Source organism: Alligator sinensis, unplaced genomic scaffold (genome assembly GCF_000455745.1).
Source record: "Alligator sinensis unplaced genomic scaffold, ASM45574v1 scaffold308_1, whole genome shotgun sequence".
NCBI lineage: Eukaryota > Metazoa > Chordata > Crocodylia > Alligatoridae > Alligator > Alligator sinensis.
The window spans coordinates 48,758-70,451 of NW_005842041.1; the positions used below are offsets into that span (position 1 = coordinate 48,758).

At 40.0% G+C, this 21,694-nt stretch overlaps 1 protein-coding gene across 1 annotated transcript in view; it reads right to left on the minus strand.

Moving 5' to 3' along the window:
• Positions 1-21,694, minus strand: part of LOC102370874 (probable global transcription activator SNF2L2) — a 139,159-nt gene that overhangs the window by 27,233 nt on the left and 90,232 nt on the right. Inside the window, 4 exon segments of the mRNA XM_025202977.1 lie at positions 4,507-4,725; positions 12,131-12,208; positions 17,664-17,891; positions 20,152-20,315. Coding sequence (XP_025058762.1) covers positions 4,507-4,725; positions 12,131-12,208; positions 17,664-17,891; positions 20,152-20,315 — 689 coding nt within the window.

Here is a 21,694-nt window from a genome sequence, read left to right on the forward strand (position 1 = left end):
TGTGCAAAACAAGATTTTCATTTAAGATGGCAAATAGGAATGTAAAGATAAGCTTCCTCTAGCAACTTATTCTGTTCCTTGAAAAGGAGGCCTATTCTCCTTGTTTCCAATTCTCTGAGGCTAGAAAAGGGAAGGTGAATGAGTTGTGGTATTCAGCTCTAAACCAGATGGATTTTTATTTACATCCTGGCATTTGCAAGGGTCGCTTGAAACCTGGAATGAAAAAAAAGCTATCTACAGGTATTATACAGCTCCATCAGGAATCTCCTCTGGATAATGTCCACTGACCTAATTTTGAGCCAAACTATATGTTGCCTTCTTACCCAGAACTGAGAAGGTCTGGCTGTAATTCAGGACCCAATTCCAGACAGACCTGGCTGGGAGGCATTCCAGATGGCTCTGAAGCAACTGAGGGCAGCTATGCACAAGCTGACCTCAACACACAGCAGTTTGTTCTAGTTACTACTTACACTGGGTTTTTTTTTTTTAAGTCCTGTTCTACTCTGTGCACTGTTCCAATTTGCCATATGACTTATGTGCTTTTAATAGTTTGGCAGGAGCCAGGATAATAAATAGACTTTTCTAATGTCTCCCTATAGCCTCAGCTTCCCATCTGTATCACTAAACTAGCAGGAAACTGACTTGCCTTAGCATCTGCTTCCAAGGACCAAAGCTCAATATTACTACCTGAAAAAAAAATATTTGTATCCCATGATTTTTTTTCAGGTCGAAGGTAAGTCAGGGTGGCATCTTAGACCCCCTCTACACTTTACATGTATTATGCAATTAACTGTGCAACTGCTTTAAACTGGTTACATGTACAAACTATCATATCATAAAGAGATCTATCCAGCTATTAAGTTACAGCTGGATAAAGCTTAATAAAGTAAATGTGGCTGTGACACAGGCTTAACATTAGATTCATGTACAATGTCCAGGGATGAGGAACTACAAATAAACAAACATTGTGTCAAGAGACTCTTTATATTACGTGTTCTTTCAGATGTGGGCTTCCCCTCCATACATGAGACAGCCATCTGCTGGGGCAAGGAGGTGGAGGTGAGACACAGCAGTCTGCATCAAAAGCTGAGAACAATAACCTGGGTTTGAAGGTATGGCGATCCACTTTGGCAGCTATGAACAGCTCAACAGTTAGGGCATGGTGACCTACAGCAGCAGCTGGTAACAACCCATTCTTCTATTGCATCTTCCAGGGAGTATGGGAAGAGATGTTCATCTATAGCTCATCTAAGGCAGCTACAGATCTTTTAAGCATAGTTTCATAGTACTGTACCTGAAGGTGCCCACCTTCTGATTTTGTATACATCGTATTTATTTGAATAAAAAACAAGGTGTTTTTCCCCATTCAACATGGGGTTGGGGGGGGGGGGGGGGGGGGGGGGAAGCAGAGGAACCCCCTTGTCTTGGATTTGTGTGTACGGTGTGGGAGCAGGCATCTGCTGAGGCTCTGGCTCTGGCCTCAACCTAGGCTCAGGGTCAAGGTCAGAGTTGGCACAACAGCAACTGCTCGCTCTGCACAGGGTGCATGGGTTAGACCTAGTACAGCATGACACCCTGCTGTAGCAACCCTATATGCTTGTCCGGGCCAATCAAGATCAGGTGCATACTGGAACCAGCACACAGGGCCAGGCCGGTTCCATGCTGCATGCACCCCATACCCCAGAGTCCCTATGCTGCATAAAATGTCAGGTCTAGTCTGTGTACTATGTGCAGAGCAGGCCGCTGGCTGCACACACTGCATGTAGCATGGGGCCAGCATAGAGCATGCGTTGAGTATGGTGCCTCACTGGACCAGCCCTGAGCACTGGCTCTAGCACAGTCTGATGTGGATGGGTCCTGAAGCTACTATGTAGAGCCAGTCTGGCATGAGTGCTACATGCATCTTATAGCCTCAACTGAACACGGAGGAAAAGCAGCGCACGCAGCACTTGGTCCAGCCTACACACTACATGTAGCGTGTGAAACTGGGGCCAGCATGTGCCCCATGCAGCACATGGGGTTAGTCCAGAGACTCACAGGCCAGATCATATGGCTCCATGGGCTAGATCTGCCCTGCAGGCCATATGTTTGATGCCCCTGCTAGACGCACATGCCCCCTTATGGGCCTAGCTTACAGTTTATAAATTGACTTCCCTCAAAAGCTTTCTCTTTACCACCTGGGATCCACTGGTGGCAGATGAAGGGAGTTAGGTTCAAAGACTCCTCACTTCACCCCTTCACCACAGATAATAATAATAATAATAATAATAATAAGACAATGGGAAAAATTACCATTTTGGGGCCCCTTTCTGTCTGGGCCCCAAACCGCCCGGTTTGCCCACACCTGTGTCCAGCCCTGGCGACAAGCAGGTGGCTGACTGGCAGAGGGAAACCCATGGTTGCTGAAACAAGCTTTAGAGAAGTAGGTGTGATCTTCCATCTGCCACACTACCCTTTTGGCTTCACTCTCTTTGCAGAATCAGAAAAAGGAAGCTGCTTCCTTTTTGCCTCTGGCTTTTCTCCTTAGAGCCTCAAGGCAGCAGCCTTTGTAAGGACTTCAGAAAGGGAAGCAGAGTTCAGGTGACAGTTTCCCAAAAGGCAAGTGGAATCCTGGGAGACTGCTAGGAATTACATACCGATATCAACAAGTCAACCTGTTAGTCAGAAAGCTGATATTCCCCTCAGGAAAGCCCTGCAACAGAGGGATCTAGGGGACCAATTGACAGCTGGAGAGAATCAGAGAAACTAGAGGGAGTATCCTTGTTGCCAGTGAGTGACAGCCTGATTTTGCCACCACTCTGCAGTAGGCTGAAGTATTTATTGTAAGATACCTACACAGCAGCACAAAGAGCAAACAATGTGAGGCTGTGCAACGGAGAATGCTGTGAATTGAAGACAAAAAGACACACTTAATTTAGAATTTACTGGCTCTTCTGTGTTTTCCTACATCCTTAATGTTGTTTTAAAAAGCAGTTTATTGTCTGCAAGTTCCAATTAGCAAGAAATGATTAATTTAAATTTTCTGTACAATGAGCATATCTTGTTACAAATGGCAAAGCCCTCAGGGTAAAGCTGCTGATTAAATCACTCTAGTAATTTATACATATTTAAAGACTGACCAACTATCATCTCATCTTCCAAAAATCCCCCGAAGGTACCCATTTTCTGATTTTGTATATACTGTATTTACTCAAAATGCAAGATACAATATTTTTCCCCCATTCAACATGGGAGGGGGGTGAGGGGGGTGGTGGAAATCCATTGTCTTGGCTGTATGTATAAGGTGCGGGGGCAGGCAGTTCAGAAATACAGGCTTCGGTTCAGAAATACAGAAAAACTTAAATAACTGAATAAGGGACAAAACTGAATGGAAAAGAAAAAGGTAGTATCATTCTCCTCTCCCTCATCAAGTCAATAGTAACAATCTGAATTTCCAATAATGAAACACCTAAAATGATCACATTTTATATCGAACACTTGTATCAGATGATTCAGCTCTCCATTGTTCAGCTGATGTCAAGGACTTTTTACCAGAGAACATTAGTACAGTACAACATTATTAACCTCACTCAAATTACAGACATGAAAACATTAGCAATGCCTATATCAGCATTTACTTTTAGTAAAGCAGTAAATCACTTTTAGGCAACAGCATGACAAAGCTGAGAAGGGCCGAGTAGGTTACTGTAGTCTCAGAAGTGACTACTGTGTACCAAGACCTGAAAAACCTACAATGAAGCAGATCACATGTGCTCCAGCAAGGACATGAAATCTGGCTAGGTCAAGAAGTTGCATACCAATACATGGAGTCCTCTGAGAGGTATCATCCTTGTGCACATTCTTCCATGGCTGTGCATGCACCTCAAGTAATGGGGACCTTTTTGTCTTAGCGATACCCAGAAAGTATGTACGAGTCCTGGCTTTCTGTGAACTCTATGTTGAGGGCATAAAGGCAGTGCATACTTCCTGCTGTAAAGCAGTCTCAGAGTCCTAGGTAAATAGAAGAACTGGTTTTGGAAAAGCAGAATCTAGTTTGGAAGCCTCCAGAACAGCATAATTCTTGGTAAAGGAGTCTCAGCTCTAGGTAGCCAAGTTGCACATGTTAGAAAAAGACATTCTGAAGGACTTTTTACCACAAAACCCTAGCATGCTGCTATGCTACAAGAAAAAGTGTCTACATCACTAGATTACAACTCTGGTTAATGGGTCTAGAACTATGAGCGAGATATGTCAAGATCCATAGTAACAAAATATTCGCAGTAGAGCAATACTAGGTTCCAAGTCTGGCAACAGTAATGTATGCTCCAGCAACTAATTCAAATATTAAGTTATGCCTTTAATATAACCTCTCAGATTAGTAATAATAATAAGAATATATAGCCTTGGCTGATAGGTGTCCTTTTTACTTGTACAGTTTTCAACCTCTAACTCCAACTTGGTAGTATTCACTGACAAAAACCCCTAGCAGCAAGCATCAGCTGTCAGAAAATAAAAACTGGCACATACCCTTAGCCATTGTTTCTCAGTGAGAGCGTCGCTGTAGTCCACATCCCTGCGCTGGCGAGATCCCCGCCCAAATATTTTTTCTTCCTCTTCTTCACAGGTAAGCCTTTCCACTTCAGCATCATCTTTAATAATCCAGGATGGCAGTTCATCCTCCTCCATCAAGCGGGGCTTGCGCTTGGGGTTTCGAGCATCTTCTCTGCGACGGTCCATGTCCATGCGCTGCAAAGACAGGTAAATAAAATAGTTGAGGAGTGGGAGGAAAGCTGGATATTTGGTACTGCCTGAAGTTTGCCGAATATTTTTAAAGTCTACCTTCAACTATTTTCCACTTCTCCAACGTTTATACTTCTGAGGAGCCTTTATAACAGGGAAACTCCATGCATGACAGTTGATTATTTTCAATCAAGTTTATCAGTACACAGCTACCACTGAAATGAGTGGGAGCAACAGATGTTTAGCACCCCTAAGAAAGCAGATGATATGGGCACTGGGATAGCTGCTATTTAAAATGCTGTACCTACTTTTGCATCTATATTATAGTTTTCATAGAGCACTTATGAGTGATTTACAAAACACCAAATTTTTCTTGACAATATCCCCGTAAGGTATTACTGCCATTTTACTAATGAGGAAAACTGAAGCGCAGTCATTATGTGACTTGCCCAAGGCTACAAATGGAATTCTGTGAGCTGGAATTAGAATAAAGATGTTCCTGTACTTCAGTCCTGTTCAGATGACACTTTGCTTCAGTTGTCAGAACCAGCATGCTAGCCAGCTGAAGTGCTGACAACTGTTTACTGGAACACTATGTATAAATTAAAATACTAAACTAGGCCATTTAAAGTTAGACTTATTAGAAGGACAACATTGCAATTAGAAGGACCCTATTGTATCTGTGATACAAAGAACAGCTGAAATTATTTTCATGTTTGGTAACCAACTATTTCTTAAAATGACTTAGACGCTTCAGTTGAGATTTTCAGACTTGTATAGACGACTTGCATATCTCAAATCTCATTCACTACCAAGGCAACCAAAATCATTAGGTACCTAAATATTTTTGGCAACTATACTTTGAATACAAAAAGAAAGTTAAAATGGCCAAGAAGCCGTAACAATGAAAGTACTAGAAGGTCAGCAGCTGCTTGTTCTTGGCATTTTTATTCGTATACAATCTATTTTGCACGTGGTATGCTATTCTCTCATATCTCTGCAGTATCTGAAATCCAAGTGGTCAAGCTGCACGCTCACTCTCAAAACCTTTACTTGGCCACGTGCACGTATTCTAAATGAATCCTTACATCACACAAGATTATTGTAGCCCCTTTTCAAAGTCTGATTAATTTATAGATGAACTAACTGGCCATCTATATGGACTCATCCATTTACAGACTGGCACAGAGTTTACAACTCTAATTAAAGAATAGATCTCAACAGCATGTGTATTGATTAGCAGATAGAAGTAACAAAGCGCACGGTTCTCAGGAATTACACAGAGCAATATCTTTACAATTATTCATACCTCCCCACCCCATCTAAAAATGTTTGATATTATTTGCAAAATATAGGTTGAAATACATTACAATCATGCTTCTTTCTTAAAGACAAGTTCCTAAAGAAATAAAATAAAACCACAACACCCCTGCAAACTCTAGCCATTCCCAAAGGATTTTAACTATAAGAGGTTATAAATAGGGCATGCCATTTGTTCAAAAGCTACTATGAAAAGCCTTTTTATTGCTGCAACACTGAGTCATGTTTTCTCATAGAACAGCAATAGACCTAAAAAATGACAATAAGGCTACCTGAAACTGCTACTATACCATAACCTGCACTATAGTTATATACACACAGCATCACTAGTGATACCTGAAACTAAGGTTGCTTTGCCACAAATGCTTTCATGTAAGTAAAGTCTGTACATTTTTGCAGAATTGGTGTCTATAACTGTCAGCTTCAATAATATGCTGTGTTGTTGGCTGATAAAACTGCCATCCTATTCCTTCTGTATTACTTCTAGGGTGCGTTAACCCACATGAAGCAGCAAAGGGACAGCTCTGATTTTTTGATTTTTTTTTTTTTTAGCTTAAAAAAAAAAAAAAAAAAAAAAAATCACTGACTTTTACAAGGTCAAAGACACTATCACTGTGGGTCTGAGAAGGAAAATTAAAAAAAATTACTACAACTAGAGTAGCAACTCAAATTCTGGGGGTCCAAGGATCCCCTATGAAATGGCAGTTTTCAATAAGGAGGGCTTACTTAAATTAAAAAAAAAAAATACAGATATAAATCGTAGAAACAACCTTAATATTATACTATAACTAAGAAACCATTATACATATACACATCCACACATACTTCCTTGTGGTGTTTGTTAACCAAGGCAGGATTGCATTACACTAATACAGGTTTCCCTCATTTTATGCTGTACGTGTGATCCTGGAAAACGGCACATAACTTGAATTCATGTAAAGGGAACCCACTTTACAATGTAACAATAGGGATATGTTCCAAGATCTCGACTGTACTGGCCCCCAGACCCGTTTCTACCGCTTTTACAAGTCAATTTTGGTACTCACCAACAGCAGACAGTACACACAAGCAAGGGGTGGTGGTGAATGTTACCATAATAGGGATGGCAACTACAGTAACCCATGTCACAGAAAATGAGCAAGGAGCACAGATCCATACAGGAGACTACATTTTGGTGCGTGTCACTCCCACAATGCATAGCAAAAAGCAGCTGATTGCAGGCTTCCACCACACCAATTGCATAAGCGTGAATTTATCTTGCATATAATGATTTTTTGGTATAAAAAGGGTCATTGAATAAGAGCAAATTCACACATACAGAACCTGCATAAAGCAAGGGAAACCTGTACATGAATGTCTCAAATAAGCCTTTCAGTGATACCTGCACAGCACACCTACTTCTCACTATGAATTCTGTCTATTCTTGCTGGGGATGAGGTTGCACCCCCACACCTCCCCCCAAAAAGTTGCTGTCACTTGCAGCAAATGAAAAAGAAAACAAAAATACATTTGGTATGGAAGTTACCAGAATATTTACAATTGTTAATAGTGGGTGCCAGACTACTAGGCGCATGCGAAAAGTGGTGGGAAAAGTATCATTGTCGAGTCAAAGGAGAAATGTGTTTTAAAAACCTGTGTGGAGAGCAAGGTTATTTTAGTTTAGTTAGAAGCTTCCACTTCCTTTATTATTCCCCCCTAAATTTAGAGTAAATTTTGGCCAATTCCTGAACCAGCAGCAATGGAGAGTGAAAAAAACCAAGAGGGATTTTGAATACTGAGTAACTGGAAAGGACTTGAAGGTAACCCTAGACATGAGTTTATTGATTGTAATCTGCAATAGTAACCCCCAGTCATTTAGCTCCACACAAAACTGAGTAGCTGTTTAAAAAAAAATCCACAGCATCCCATGTGTATACACATTAAGAATGCTGCAAATACAGAAAAGTAAACAAGATGTTTGGGATATTTTTCTTTTTTTTTTTTTTTTTTTTTTTTAAACAAAAAGAAAAGGGTATCTCTGAAGAATTCCCAATGACACGTTAGTGGCTAAAGACTGTGTTCAAGAACTGCTGTCCTTAGTTATGCCTAATATGTGATGTCATACATGAAAAGGAACCAAATAAAGCAGTGAGGTTTGTTTGTTTTTTTTAATCTTTAGCTATAAAAGCTGCATTTAAGTACCTAAAGAAAAAGAACTGAAATCACCATCCTCAAAAAAATAAAAAAAATTTAAAAAAATTGGAAAGCATCCTGATTTATCATTGCCTTTTAAACCTGAAGCAAGCATTTGTGCCTTGAGATCTAGGTATAAATCTAAAACGTAATCCTACTTCAGTGTCATATTTCTTGGCCAGAAATGGGAAGAACATCTTATTGCTAAACAGGAGATCCAGGTTTCAGCTAGCAGGGAGATGTGAAGGGGAATGCCTGATAGGATTTGAGACACTCCAGTTCTAAACAGATATGTATGTGTGCATGGTATAAGAATATCTATGTGGGGTTAAACTAAGGGAGGCCCATTTCCTGGTTATCACCACATACCAAAATATTTATGCAAAGTTTTAAAGTGATGTAATATGGAGGACTCATTTTCAATAAGGTTATATACAAGATTTCCTGTGTGTGCAGAGGTGTGGAGAAAGGAAGAATCCAAAAGAATACTTCAGACTCTATTAAACTGGTTTCTCATGCTAATGATTTGGCTGTAAAAAGCTATATTTCAGAGACTGAAATATAAAATCTGTTCAGTATCACTTGATTGATAAACAGGACAAAAAAACCCAAACAAATTCAATATAAAAACTCTTATCTTGGGATGAAGTATGACTACTCTGTACATAGCCACTTCTAGAGACTAAGCCCTGTGCTCCTGTAACTGGTTATAAAGAGAATTACTCGGTGGAGGGACTCATTGAGTTCATCTACACACGCCCCTGACTGCATTTGGTACTACGCAGTCATTTAGTACTTGCAGCGCACGGTTAGTTTTAGACCAGGGGTGGGCAAAATGGCCAATCTGGCTGGCAGCCAGACTCCATTTCCCAGCATCCCCTGCCCGCATGGCTTGCGCTGGTCTCCATGGAAACACCAGCCACACCTGTGCAGGAAAGCTCAGGCTGGGCTTGCCATGGAGACCAGGCCATCACCACTGCAAGGAGCCAGGGCAGAGCCACCATCCCTGGCTTGCACGCCTCTGCCTGGAGTGTGCAGGCTACAGATCGTGGCTCTGCCATGGCTCTGGAGCAAGCTGCCCCCATCACAAATTCCCAGTGGCTCTGGAGCAGCCCCTTGCGCTGCTGTGCACGCTGCCAGTGCAGCTGCGGCTCGTCTCCATGACAAGCCCAGCCTGAGCTTTCCTGCACATGTGTAGCTGGGGTCTCCATGGAGACTGACCCAAGCCATGCCGGCAGGGACGGCTGGAAAATGGAGTCCCTGGCCGACCAGATCCGCCCTGTGAGACGGACTTTGCCCATCAGTTTTAGATGCTACATCTCTGTCACAGTTTGTACCCACTCACACTCCTGTATGTCACTGTAGCGATGAGCTAAGTCGCCACAGCTCATTGCTACAGCGACGTAGCATCCGTGTAGATGCACACATTGGGTGGCAGAAAGTTGGTAAAGTATCAAATTCTCTTCACCATTCTCAGCAAAGGGCACATAGACAGGGAAAATAGCATGGTTGAGGCTTCTTTCAAACCTCACTGCTATTTAAATGCCATCAGCCTTCGCTAATTTACAGTCAAAAACAAGCAGGACACACACAGTCCAGATCAGAGAAATAAGGATTACCTTCAGTCACCCCAGTCAAGTAATGTTTGATATTCATCAGCTATGTTTGTACACCAAAAAGCAGTTCTAATTCGAAAAGTTACAGTATAAAAATTGTACAGTCCAGCTGAATCAACTGGCCCTTGTGCCTATTTAGTTAGGACTATTCAACTGAATTACTAAAATATGCTATTACCTCTTACGCCTCTTAGCCCAGCCAAGAGAGCAAACTAAATGCTATTCTCTCTCGTGCATCAATGTAGCAGGTTGCTAAATTTCAATTATGTTGATCTAACACCAGCAGAGAACATGGGACTGATTCTACTACTGAGAGTAGAATCATTATGACTGGTGATGGAGAACAAAACTTGCCTCTCCTCACAACTCAACTCTAATGGGCAGGGCTGGAAAATAGAAAAATATCTTTTTCCTCACTAGCTCTATATACCAGATACTAAAATTACTGAGGTAAAGAAAACATGGAACCCAAATCTAGACCATTATTCTGAGAGTCACTTTTCAGGATACAACTGTATTAATATTAATGACTTATTAGTAGCTAAGAAATGCTTCTTTTTTTTTTTTTTAAAATACCTGCCTCAACTACTGTAATAATAAGAAGATTTGAAGGTTAATGTTTTTTGCATTGATATCAATTCCTTATTCCCTTAGAACATTTAGGTGTATTAATATACGGGTAGCAGGATTTAAGCACAAGCAATGGCAAGCTGCCCTGAACCTAATCTCCTAAAACCTAAACTAAAATCTTACTGATTTTTGGGAAATGCTTAAACTTAATCCATAAACAGAAAGGTACAAAAGTGTGTAAAAATAAGTCAAACTCAACAAAAAAGGTTGACCAATTCGACCAATGCTCTCTCTATTTCCTGCTGGGCCTCTGGCATTGAGAACGTTTCATGCAGCATTATCTACTTTCACAGCACAGTAAAATCAAGATATTTAATTTTCAGTCCTGGTCTCTGACACCAACACCCACATCAATCACCACAAACCTTGTAAATTTAGCTACAGAAGCCGAACACAGCAACAGGAAATTCCACAAGGTATACAGATGCATACATCTGTAACAGAAATCAGGAAGAAGCCGTTTGGCTTACAATTATATATTCAACTTGCACAGTTGGATATCAGATGATCACCTCTTGGTTTCTGGTTTGTCAAATTCTCTACACTTGAGTCCTGCTGTGGCAATGGTATGGGAATGTTTAAATGAGAGCGCATTCTCAATGGATCATCGTTTCTTCAGGGCCTTAAACTCTTGGGCAACATTAATTAGAATCTAACATAGCAGGGCTGGACTGGCATTTTAGCAGCAATATGCCAAACTGCCGCATAGGACAATGTTTTCTCTGCTATAAGCTTGGTTTCCTGCTGTAGACACATGTGCACAGACTATGCTTTAAGACATACTCTTGGGACAGAAATAATCTGGGGCCATATCGTGGACCTTTAAAAAGTATAGTCTCACAGGACTTTACAGTCCTTCTCAAGCTTTCCAGTACATGAAGGTGTGAACGTATGTGCATGACAGGCAGCTGCTCCATTTTAGAGAATGGAGGAACCTACTCCCACCAGTGTGGTGCACGTAGGTGACCATGATTTTTCCCTTCTAGGTGCATTATCCAGGGACTTGAACACAGGAACTTATTAGGGAGATGTTTAGGCTCTTTGTTTTATCCCCACCTTGGATACTTATAAAAAGGTCATCACAAAAGCTGTGTCTGTGCTGACTTTTTAGTAGTTCTCCCATCAATTCAGCTGCACTGGTTCAAATAATGGTGGATGTGACCAAGTGCTGGCATTTGTACTTCACTATCATCTAGTCCTGCTTAGAAAACTGCAGACCTCATTGGAAAAAAAGAAAAGCACCATCATAAGCTCCTAAATACTACCACCATGGGACCAGCTCCTAACTTATCCTGGCAGAAGCCCAGAAGAGCACAGCAAGTGAGATAAATCATTTAAAAATGAAAAAGGGTTGTGTAATTAGAGCTACAATGATGACCAATGCTTTTGAACTGCCTGAATCTCCTCCAAATTAAAACTTTAAATTCACCTCTCTTCAGACATCATTTTACTAAATTACTTACTCAGGTTTGCCACATTTTGTAGATTGTATGAAGCTGCTCTCTTTAAATGAAAATTACTTTCTCTTTTCACCCTGAACAAAGTATGTAATAAAGTCTCTCCCTCCCCGATAAAAGTCTATAATTTGAAGCGTGAAAGAGTAGTGCCTCTAGCAACACAAATGTTGAAAAGACTAGGGGAAAAGATACACTACTTATCATTAGTGTCCTTACCATGAACAGATCAAATTCCTCTTCCCGTCGAGCAATCATTTGATTCAGAGTCTCATCATCAGGAACTTCATCTTCTTCCTAATTTGAGACAGAAGGATTTATAAAAATACAAAGCCAGTATCAGACCTGATGAAGCACAAGATCAGTGGCACGCTGACCTTTCTTCTACCAGAAGACACATGTGAAACCTTTAAAGCAAAACCAAAACTTTAAGAACTCCTAACTGTTAAGCGACTGTGAGGTAACACAGACTTGACTTCATCAAAAAGACAATTGGAACTGATTATCATCTTCACAAACAGAGTATGAGGAAGTGAGCAAATGTGCAACCAGGAAATTTTGGTCTGTGGCTTTCCTGGGTCACAAGCACAATGAGCTGATATCCATCAGTTCATTTCAGTTAAAACATATGCATTTCCCTTCTGCTACTCTACAATCTTTTCTTCATGAAAGAAATGCTGTCTCCCCCACAAAAATGCTATATCTCTTCCATGCTCTCTTGGTTTCCAAAACAGGGGTAAAAGAAAAGGATCTTAGAACAACAGTGCACTTAATCCTAGGGAAAGCAATCAGTAACAACTTGCTTCTTTAACCTAACATCTCAGCAAAGCCTCTGATATAAAAGTTCACCTTTTCTATTTAAACAAGCTACTTAAAGAAACTCATAAAAATAAAATCCCCTCTTCCCCAAATACAGCTGGCAAAACAAATTCAGAATCAAGCATTCAATTAAAAATGTGAAATGATGCTATGGCTGCAATATTTTTAATGGGTTCTACAGCACTTGCCCTCTCTCCAAATAAACTAACTGTCTTGAAAGGACTTGGTATTTTAAGTCCAGTGTCTGGTGGACAATTCTTCACATTGGAACCAACACACTTAATAGAAGCCTCAGAAGAGAGACCATGTGAATTGGTCCTAACTGCTCTACTGGCTTCTCAAAGTCAGGCCTGAGGAACAGTGACAAAGCAATGCAAAAGCCTGCACTGCTCCTATACATTCTATACCTCCTCTTAAGAGCTATCAGCATCACAACTTTCACCAAAATGTTAAAGAAATAAAAATATAGCACTGGCTGTTTATACCTTATGCACTTTCATAGCTAAGCTAATAAATCAATAGTCCCCTTAATAAGCAATAGGTCCAATTCCATTAATGGACTCCTAAAAACATCAGCATTTAATCCAATGGCATCAGTGTCAAATGGTGTATTATAAGAAACAATCTTTCAAGTCACCAAGTTGGTGGAGATCACAAACTCAATTCAGGCTAAAAAGAACAGCATTTTAATCCAATAATACATGTGAAGATAACACAAAGCAGTAGGAAGGGTGATGGGGAAAGAAGGAACCAGTCAAAGGTGATATGCTGGAAGATAAGGGCTATACTGCACGTGCATACGATGACAAAAGGAAACAAAGGGCCATGGAAAAGTTTCAGTTATGGTACATAACAAAAGCAGAATTCTCTCATTTTTTCTTTTGTACTTAGCACAAAATGTTCCCCTTGTGGAAGTTTTACTAGCTTCTTACCACCTAAAACAGTGTAATGTGTACCTTAGTGTAAAAATGTGACAGCAAAGGCTGAAATGCAGGTGGCTATATTACTCATGCTCAATCTGCATAACATTTATCTAATCATGTTACCCACATGAGGGGCTAGGCAAAGAAAGAAAAGTGCACGCAAAAAAGAAGCAAGCTAAAAAACAGAGACTAACAGAAACTGCCTCCATAAACAAGGGAATTCTAAAGGGCAATGGAAGAACCCTTTTACATGCATCCACATTATTCAAATTTACCTTAAGTCAAAAGTAAGCTGACCCAATTACTGTACTGAACAACACTACAGAAATGAAGAGGCAAAGAACATGAAAAAAAATTCTGACAGCAAATTCAGGGACACTATTTAGGATACATCTGCCTGGCACAATGCACTGCCATATAAAGATACTCAAGCTAGCTTTTAATGAAGTACTTAAACCATATAAGAGCAGTGTTCTGCCTGGGTTAATTACCCCCTGTGGAAAAACAGGATATATTAACCCAGGTGAGTGCTAATGAATGCTGCTTCTAGTACCTGAGCTAGCTCAGTTATCTCCAGGTGGCAGTGCCTTATGCTGTGTGTAAACATGCAACTCTCAGCTCTCAAAAATCAGTAAACTGGCTTAATAAATTGGCTTAAACTAATATGGAATTTAAATTTTCTTACAGCTGCACTCATTGTGCAATGATATATTTTGTAAAAATATCTTTAATGTATTTAATCAAATGTAACCAGAAGCTGGAGAGGGAAGTTTTCCAAGGATAGGATTTCTAGTGCCTGTTTGTGAGCATTCATAGATGATACCCATGTCCCAATCCCATAAACATTTAGGCATATTTATAAGTTCAAATAGCACTGATCCCATGAATTCAGTTAATATATCTCAGATTGTAAAAGTAATTGCATGAATACTTGCTGGATGATCTTACAAATAGCATGTGACCATTAATTCTAACCTGTATCATAGTAAGAACATGGAATGCAGAGTTGTGTACATAAACTAAAGGCATTTCCTGACTTGAGGGTTAAGTAATGCAACATTAATGTTTGCTTACTAGCAGAATTTGGGAACAGTGTCGATTAAAGTTTTATTAAAGACAATGAAATTAAGATTATTTTTTACAAAGCCCATTACATAGTGCATGACAACTGCAGAGAAGTTTAAACCACATACTAACTTAAGCCAATTTATTAAACTAGTTCAGTGACTCTGGGGTCTGAGACTCATACTTACAGCAACAAAGAAACATACCCATTACTGAACTCAACTGCAGGAGTTAAGACATGGCAGCTAACTCAAACATTCATTTTCTAAACATTTACACAATCAGCGCTTCTAAATGCTTGATTGTAGTTTTGGGTTCTTATTTACAAATACACACATTTACGAAACATATTTTCTGGACATTGCTGCAATATAATTATCTTTGTTTTCTTAATTACGTTAAGAAAGGAAAGGACAATTTATTCACTGCAACCCTAATGGTTTTCTCTCTCCAATTTAAAATTGAGAATTTAATCTGAACTATTAATTCCACTAAAATATTGTTCTAAGCATTTTAGTTATTATGACATTAAATGAATCTTCATTATGGACTAAAGTACCCACTTTTCATTCTGTTATTTTTCTAATGTTTCCATGAAAAAAGTCAAACAGTGATGCTTTATAATGTGCACACAAGCTACCTTTCACTTAAGCTTCTGTTTGTCCCAAACTATTATACCACAGCCCTAAAAGTTGCTGGTTACCTCATGGTTTCAGTACCAATGCCCAACACCTGCAGATTCCCTGGTCAGAAGGATTCTTAGAGAAATCAGAAACATAACACTTCTTTTCAGTAAGAGAACAACCACGCAGAGGTAAGTTTGGGAATAAATCCATGAAGCAGATTTTCAGATCAGTATAAACTGCCACTAGCTATGACACTTAAGACCAGCTGACACTACTCTCTATCTATTTAACAGATGATTGGCTGCAGCACTAGTAAAACATATTAGCTCTAATTTAAAACACTTCTGTTGTATCAGTTATTAACTGAACATTGTTTTCACCTTCCTCTCTTCTTGGGATAGACAAATATGACATGAGGGACATAATTATGTTGAGCCCAAAACACATTTGGGGAGATTACTGTTCTGCAACTTTAACTATAGGCTTGTAGATGCATTCTGTTTATGCTGGAGACTATCCTGCAAAAGAATGAATTCAGCTGAAAGGGTAATTCATTTAATTTAGTCCTCATTTTCAGGCAGTAAGAAAAGGCTAAGGGGAAGAGTTTTACAAGCTTGGATGTTTCTTTATAGAATCTTCTGGCACAGACTCATGAGAGCTGTGTTTTAGACTACCTAATTTAGAATTTAAGACTACCTAACTTTTTACTAGAGATTCTAGTATCAATAATCTGGAGTTTAAAATAAGCCTCACCTTTCAAAACAATAATGTAACTAGTTTTGTTAATGAACTTTTCCAGAGTTTCATCCCTGTTTTAGCTTTAGCTAAATTAGTCCAAATACTAAGCTGCATGAAATTAAAAGGTTGAAATTAGAGTATGATACTACAGCAATTTTTGCTGACCACAGAATATTCCATAACCCAACACAAGCAGTCTGACCAGTTGTTTCTCCCATCCTTCCATGCTGCTAGATTTGATTTTTCTATGCCCATATGCTATCAGCCATTTTTACTATTTAACTTACTGGCTATTTGAGTACAGCAAAAGCTGTGTTATCTGGCATCCAGGTGGAATGTGGAGTGCTGGTTAATCAAAACTGCTGGTTATCTGAGAGGCATCTGTTCGGGCTGCCACCTGTTCGGGCCACTGCCCCTCCCACCGCATCCGGTGCGTCAGTGTGCTGAGGGACAGGGAGGGGGGCCTGAACAGAAATGATGAGTAGCGAGGAGGGAATTTTAATGAAAACTTTACTATTTACACACATATCAATGTGTGCGTGCAGGCTGCTTTGCCACAGGCCGTGGGACTCAGAGAAACCGGAAGTGCCACGGTGGGACTTCCAGTGTTGTTTTTGCCGCATTGATCAGCGTGCTGATCAATAGAGCATGCCAGTTAATAAAGTGCTGGATAGCACAGCTTTTACTGTACTACAAAAAGCAATTCATATAGCAAATGTTATCAGATGCTGTTGACACACAAGATATACTCGCCCTGATAAAAATGTATGTAGTAAAGAATGGTTAAAAAGCTAACATATACTGATACACATACACATGCATGTAGGAGTCCTACCAAGTTCAATGGTGAGTTTGTTTTGATTTGTTTGAGGGGTTTTTTGTTTTTAAGTGCCGGGTGTTATCACCTTGCAGAAAGAACAAAACTTTTCTGCTAACTTATGGGAGCACATTAAGTTAGGTCTTTAGTATAAGGGAGGCAAAAATGGGACCCTGAAATCACGAACCTGAAAAAGTGGGTGGGTATTCAGCATTTCTGAAGTTCTACTTATTTACCTAGGCATCTATATATGAATTTTAGGAGCCACTTTCAAAAATAGCAGTCTGTAGATATTTCCAAAATTCAGAAAAGGTAGGAACAAATTGAAGTCACAATGCCTAACTTTACATTTATTCCAGCTCTCTGCCTTGGGAGGTCCCAAGCATGGAACTGGGGCATGGAATCAGAGATACTCTAAACTCTCTGTATTGCCTAGTTTGTGGACTTGTGTAGGCACACAGTAAGCATAGGTATGTAGTCTACATTTATTTCCCATTGGTATTCCTAAACTCACCCCTGAGGACATACAAATTTGCTTCAAGGTGCATTACAGGTATGTGATAAGTTAACAACACAAAGAAAATACTGGGAAGTGAAAGTTAAAACTGAGTTTTGTTCTTTGATTGGGAGATAAGAATGATACAAATCCAATTTTAAATCAACTTATGTCAGCTTTGCAACTAACAAGGAATAAGATTATCATTAAAATGTTCTGAAAACAATTCTTTCATCGTTTTGTGGTACTAGACATTTCAATTCAGTACCTCATTTTCTTCTTCATGTTCCAATATGGCCTGTAGAAAGGCCCTGCGCTCGTGACTTGAAGATTTCTGATCAAACATGCCAGCTTGAATAACTTTCTGATCCACATTCAATTTATATTTTGCAGCAGCAAGTATCTTCTCCTCCACGCTATTTACAGTGCATAGTCGCAGGACTCGAACCTCATTCTGCTGGCCAATTCGGTGAGCTCTGTCTTGTGCTTGCAAGTCCTGTTCAGGAAAAAACACATCTCTTTTATATACAAGACATCTACACTATGCAACCTGCCTGTTCACAGCCAAATCCCATTTTAAACATTTTCAAATATTACATATTAATAAGTAAGTAAAGATTGGTTGGAAAAACTCATAGCTACCTCATGCTTTGAGGTAGCAAAGTAGAAGAGCCCAATTATTAATGATGGCTTACATGCATATTGATGTTAGTTAGTGCTCATAATCTTCTCCATGAATTTAAAATATATATACAGTGACTATGTTGATGTCCTTAACTGGGTCACCAGGTTTTTTTGGCCTTTGGAACCCTAAGTTCAAAAAAACTAATTCCTATAGTAAATTTCATGACTACAAATCAGTTTCAGTTGATTTTTGCTAGTTTCACGAAAGCTGTCTTTTGATTCGCAGTCGTCACTCACAAACAAATGTCTTAAAGAGGACAAAGTGGTTTTATTTTATTAATTTTAAGATTCTATTCATTCAGACCTCCTTGTAAAAATATGTACAGTGTTCTTGTCAGTGACCCAAAAACTACAGAATCTTATTTCCGCATAATAGGAAACAAACAATACTAATGAAGGGCAGATAATCTAAGATCTGTTAATTTTGTTTTATCACAATCTTGCCTTATTTTACAAGAACAAGGTACCTTAACATAGAGATTAATTAAAAAAAAAAAAAAAAAAAAAGCCCCACAGTATTGGTGCCAGTTTCAGCCTAGCTGTTTGGGGTTGCAATCAAGAAGTCCTGCTTTCCATAGTTATTTATAGTTCTAGGTGCTTTAATTTAATGGACTGTTTTGATCTAAAGGCATATTTGCAGCTTGCATTGGATAAAAGTGAACATAAAGTCACAGTGTGAACACATTTATACAATGTACTTACAGAAGCACAGGCGATGTTGAGAAGGAAATGCAAGCTTTCATTCCTGAAAGGGCTATACCTGGGCTCTAACCAATCCTATTAGTACCTCCTTTTAGCACATGCTTCATTAAAGTTAACAAATTACTCCATTCCCAAAAGGGAACCAGAAGTTGAATGCATTTTACAATTTGGCAATCTCCTCATTAGGCAGTGCAGAAAATATTCTGCAATATGTACTGATAGCATACGTTACTACCTGGCTGATGCACATACAGTAGACTGTACTATAAATGTCACCCAAGCTGCCCACTGAAATCCTGAAACAAGAGGAGTTACAGTACTTTTTGCTTTCAAAAACCCCAAATCTAAGTTCCCTTTCCAGATATCAAAGTCTCTCTTTATCCTAGGTCCTAAAGATGTATCTGTGAAATGAAATTTTTAAAATAAAGTGCTTGAAGTCTCTCTGCTTATCTAATCAATAGCCACATGAAAAATGTGCAGGTTATGTAATTATGGGATTTGCATGCATGATTGTGGCAACTGCAAGGAGAAATACAGGCAAGTAATTGCATCAACATAGCACTACATTTTTAAAAATGTGTAAGAGACAAATATAGACTAACTACACTTGCTTCTTTCCACTTTTTTACTTGGACCAAGTATGTTAGTTTTTACTGCAGGCTCATGTACTCACTTGGCGCATCTACATGAGACACCAGCTGTGCAGTAGCCGACTACTACTGTGCACTGCAGTAGTGAATCACAGTACCAACAGTGCTAATACACCAGTGCACAGTATTATTATTAGGCCACTGTGCAGTAGCGTCACTAAAAAGGCATTTGCTGGCACTACTGCACAGTAACTCTGGTTACTGCACATGTTTTTTAGTGCTTGTTTAATCAAATACTAAATAAATGCACAGTAATCACTGCACAGTAGCATCTTGTGTAGTTGTGCCTACTACTAGCCAACTCTAGCTATTGTGACTGCCCTTACAATAAAAATATAATGTCCCCAGCATAGACTGCTATAGGAGGTATGACTGTTAGCCTGTTGAGTGAGAGAGTGTGAAACTAATATGCAGGTAAGGATAGTGTGGCATAACTGACCAGCATTTGTGTATTCCATTGAGAGACCAGTTTCCTAACATCTGGGCTAAGTTGGTAACCAGAGCTGCATTGTAGAAGTTGGAGACATAGGCCTCCATTTGGAAGGCTCCCTTGCAGATAAGCTATATGCAGACAGATGCACTATCATACTGATTTAAAGAAAGCATTATTGACAATAGAAATGTGTGCAATTAGTTTCCCAAATTAAAATAGGAAGCTTAAAATGGACAATCAATTTTTTAAATCAATTGGTTCAAGTGATATATAAATAAAAAAATAACCTGATGAGGATTCCAGTCACTATCAAAGATAATGACAGTGTCAGCAGCCTGAAGATTCAAACCCAGACCTCCTGCCCTTGTGCTCAACAAGAAGATAAAGAACTGGGAACCTGGCTCATTGAACTTCTTCAGCAGAGCAGCTCGATCTTCTGATTTTGTTGTACCTGAAGAGATGGAAAGAAACATGACAATGATCTTCCTTGGAACTCATCTGGAAATGCTAATACTTGATTAAGGGATCATGTACAATGCAAACCTTGGGTAGCCTGTCCTCAACCATCCCACCAGTAATTCCCATGAAGTAAAATCAACTCTGGTCCATGAATGTTTTGCTTATCACAACTGTTATATTTATCTCCCTACAACTCTAAATGTTAGGCAACTGAGAAAAGGTTTCCACATATTTTTTACTTAGTTTAAACATCTCAAGAAGCAATTGCCAGTCAACATTTATACAAATGCACACAAATTTATACAAGTGTCTAATGCACAAAAAATCATACAAGTGTCTACACACAAACACGTATACATGCATTTTACACACACACATACATGCATTTTACACACACACACACACACACACACACAGGCATACAAGCATGCACACACACACAAACGTGCATATGCATACACGCTTGCACACCCCCATCACGCATGCATGCATGCATACACACAAAGAATACATATAAAATGAATTCCCCCTCCATTCCACCCTGTAACAGGGAGCCCTAGCCCTGTTACTAGAAAGCAGGGCAGCAGCTTTAAGGACAGAGTCTTCAGGACAGAGCCTATCAACAGAGCAGGGATTAAAGGGCAGCCCTGCAGGCTCGTCAGATGACTGGGGGTTGTCACATAACCAGGACAGAGTTCAGGCCAGACCTATGGAAGCCCTGGGTTGAGCAGCAGGAGTCAGCTGGCCCAGGATCACGCAGAGTGTGGGCTCCTGAATGCCCAAGAGATTGAAAGAAAATAGCTCTGTAGGCTGGGATACAGGACAGAGCATTCCCCAGAGAGAGGGAGCCGCGAGGCAAGCAGGCTCACTACCCCGGTTATTTTTCTTTGTTATAGCCCAGGGGCTTAGTGTTTATGTTGCAGTTAAACCAGAGGTTTATGATGAGGTTTGAAGGGGAGGTTTGGAGGCCTCATTAGTGCCTAGAGTCACATAAGTGCCTGAAGCCCTGTCAGGGCAGGCTCAAGGCTCCAGTGAGTATTGACCCATAGTGGAGCCCAGCAAATAGTGCAAGATGCAGAGGCCTGAGAGCCCGGTGCCAGAGGGGCGCAGAGATCCAGGGGCGCGAGAGCCTGGTGCCACAGGTACACAGCAGACAGGGGCCCAGCAACAGGAAAGTAGGGAGCTGGGCTTGTGCCTCAAAGCTAGGTCCAACACAGCGGGCCTAGGCTAGGAGGCCTAGCTACATAAAAGGGGCAGTGGTCGAATAGGCCAAGGCCCAACAAAGGTAACAACAGTCATGTAACACCTGCGAGGCATGGGACACTGTGTAGGGATGGTATGGAGCTGTGCAATTAGCCCTTAACACAGGAA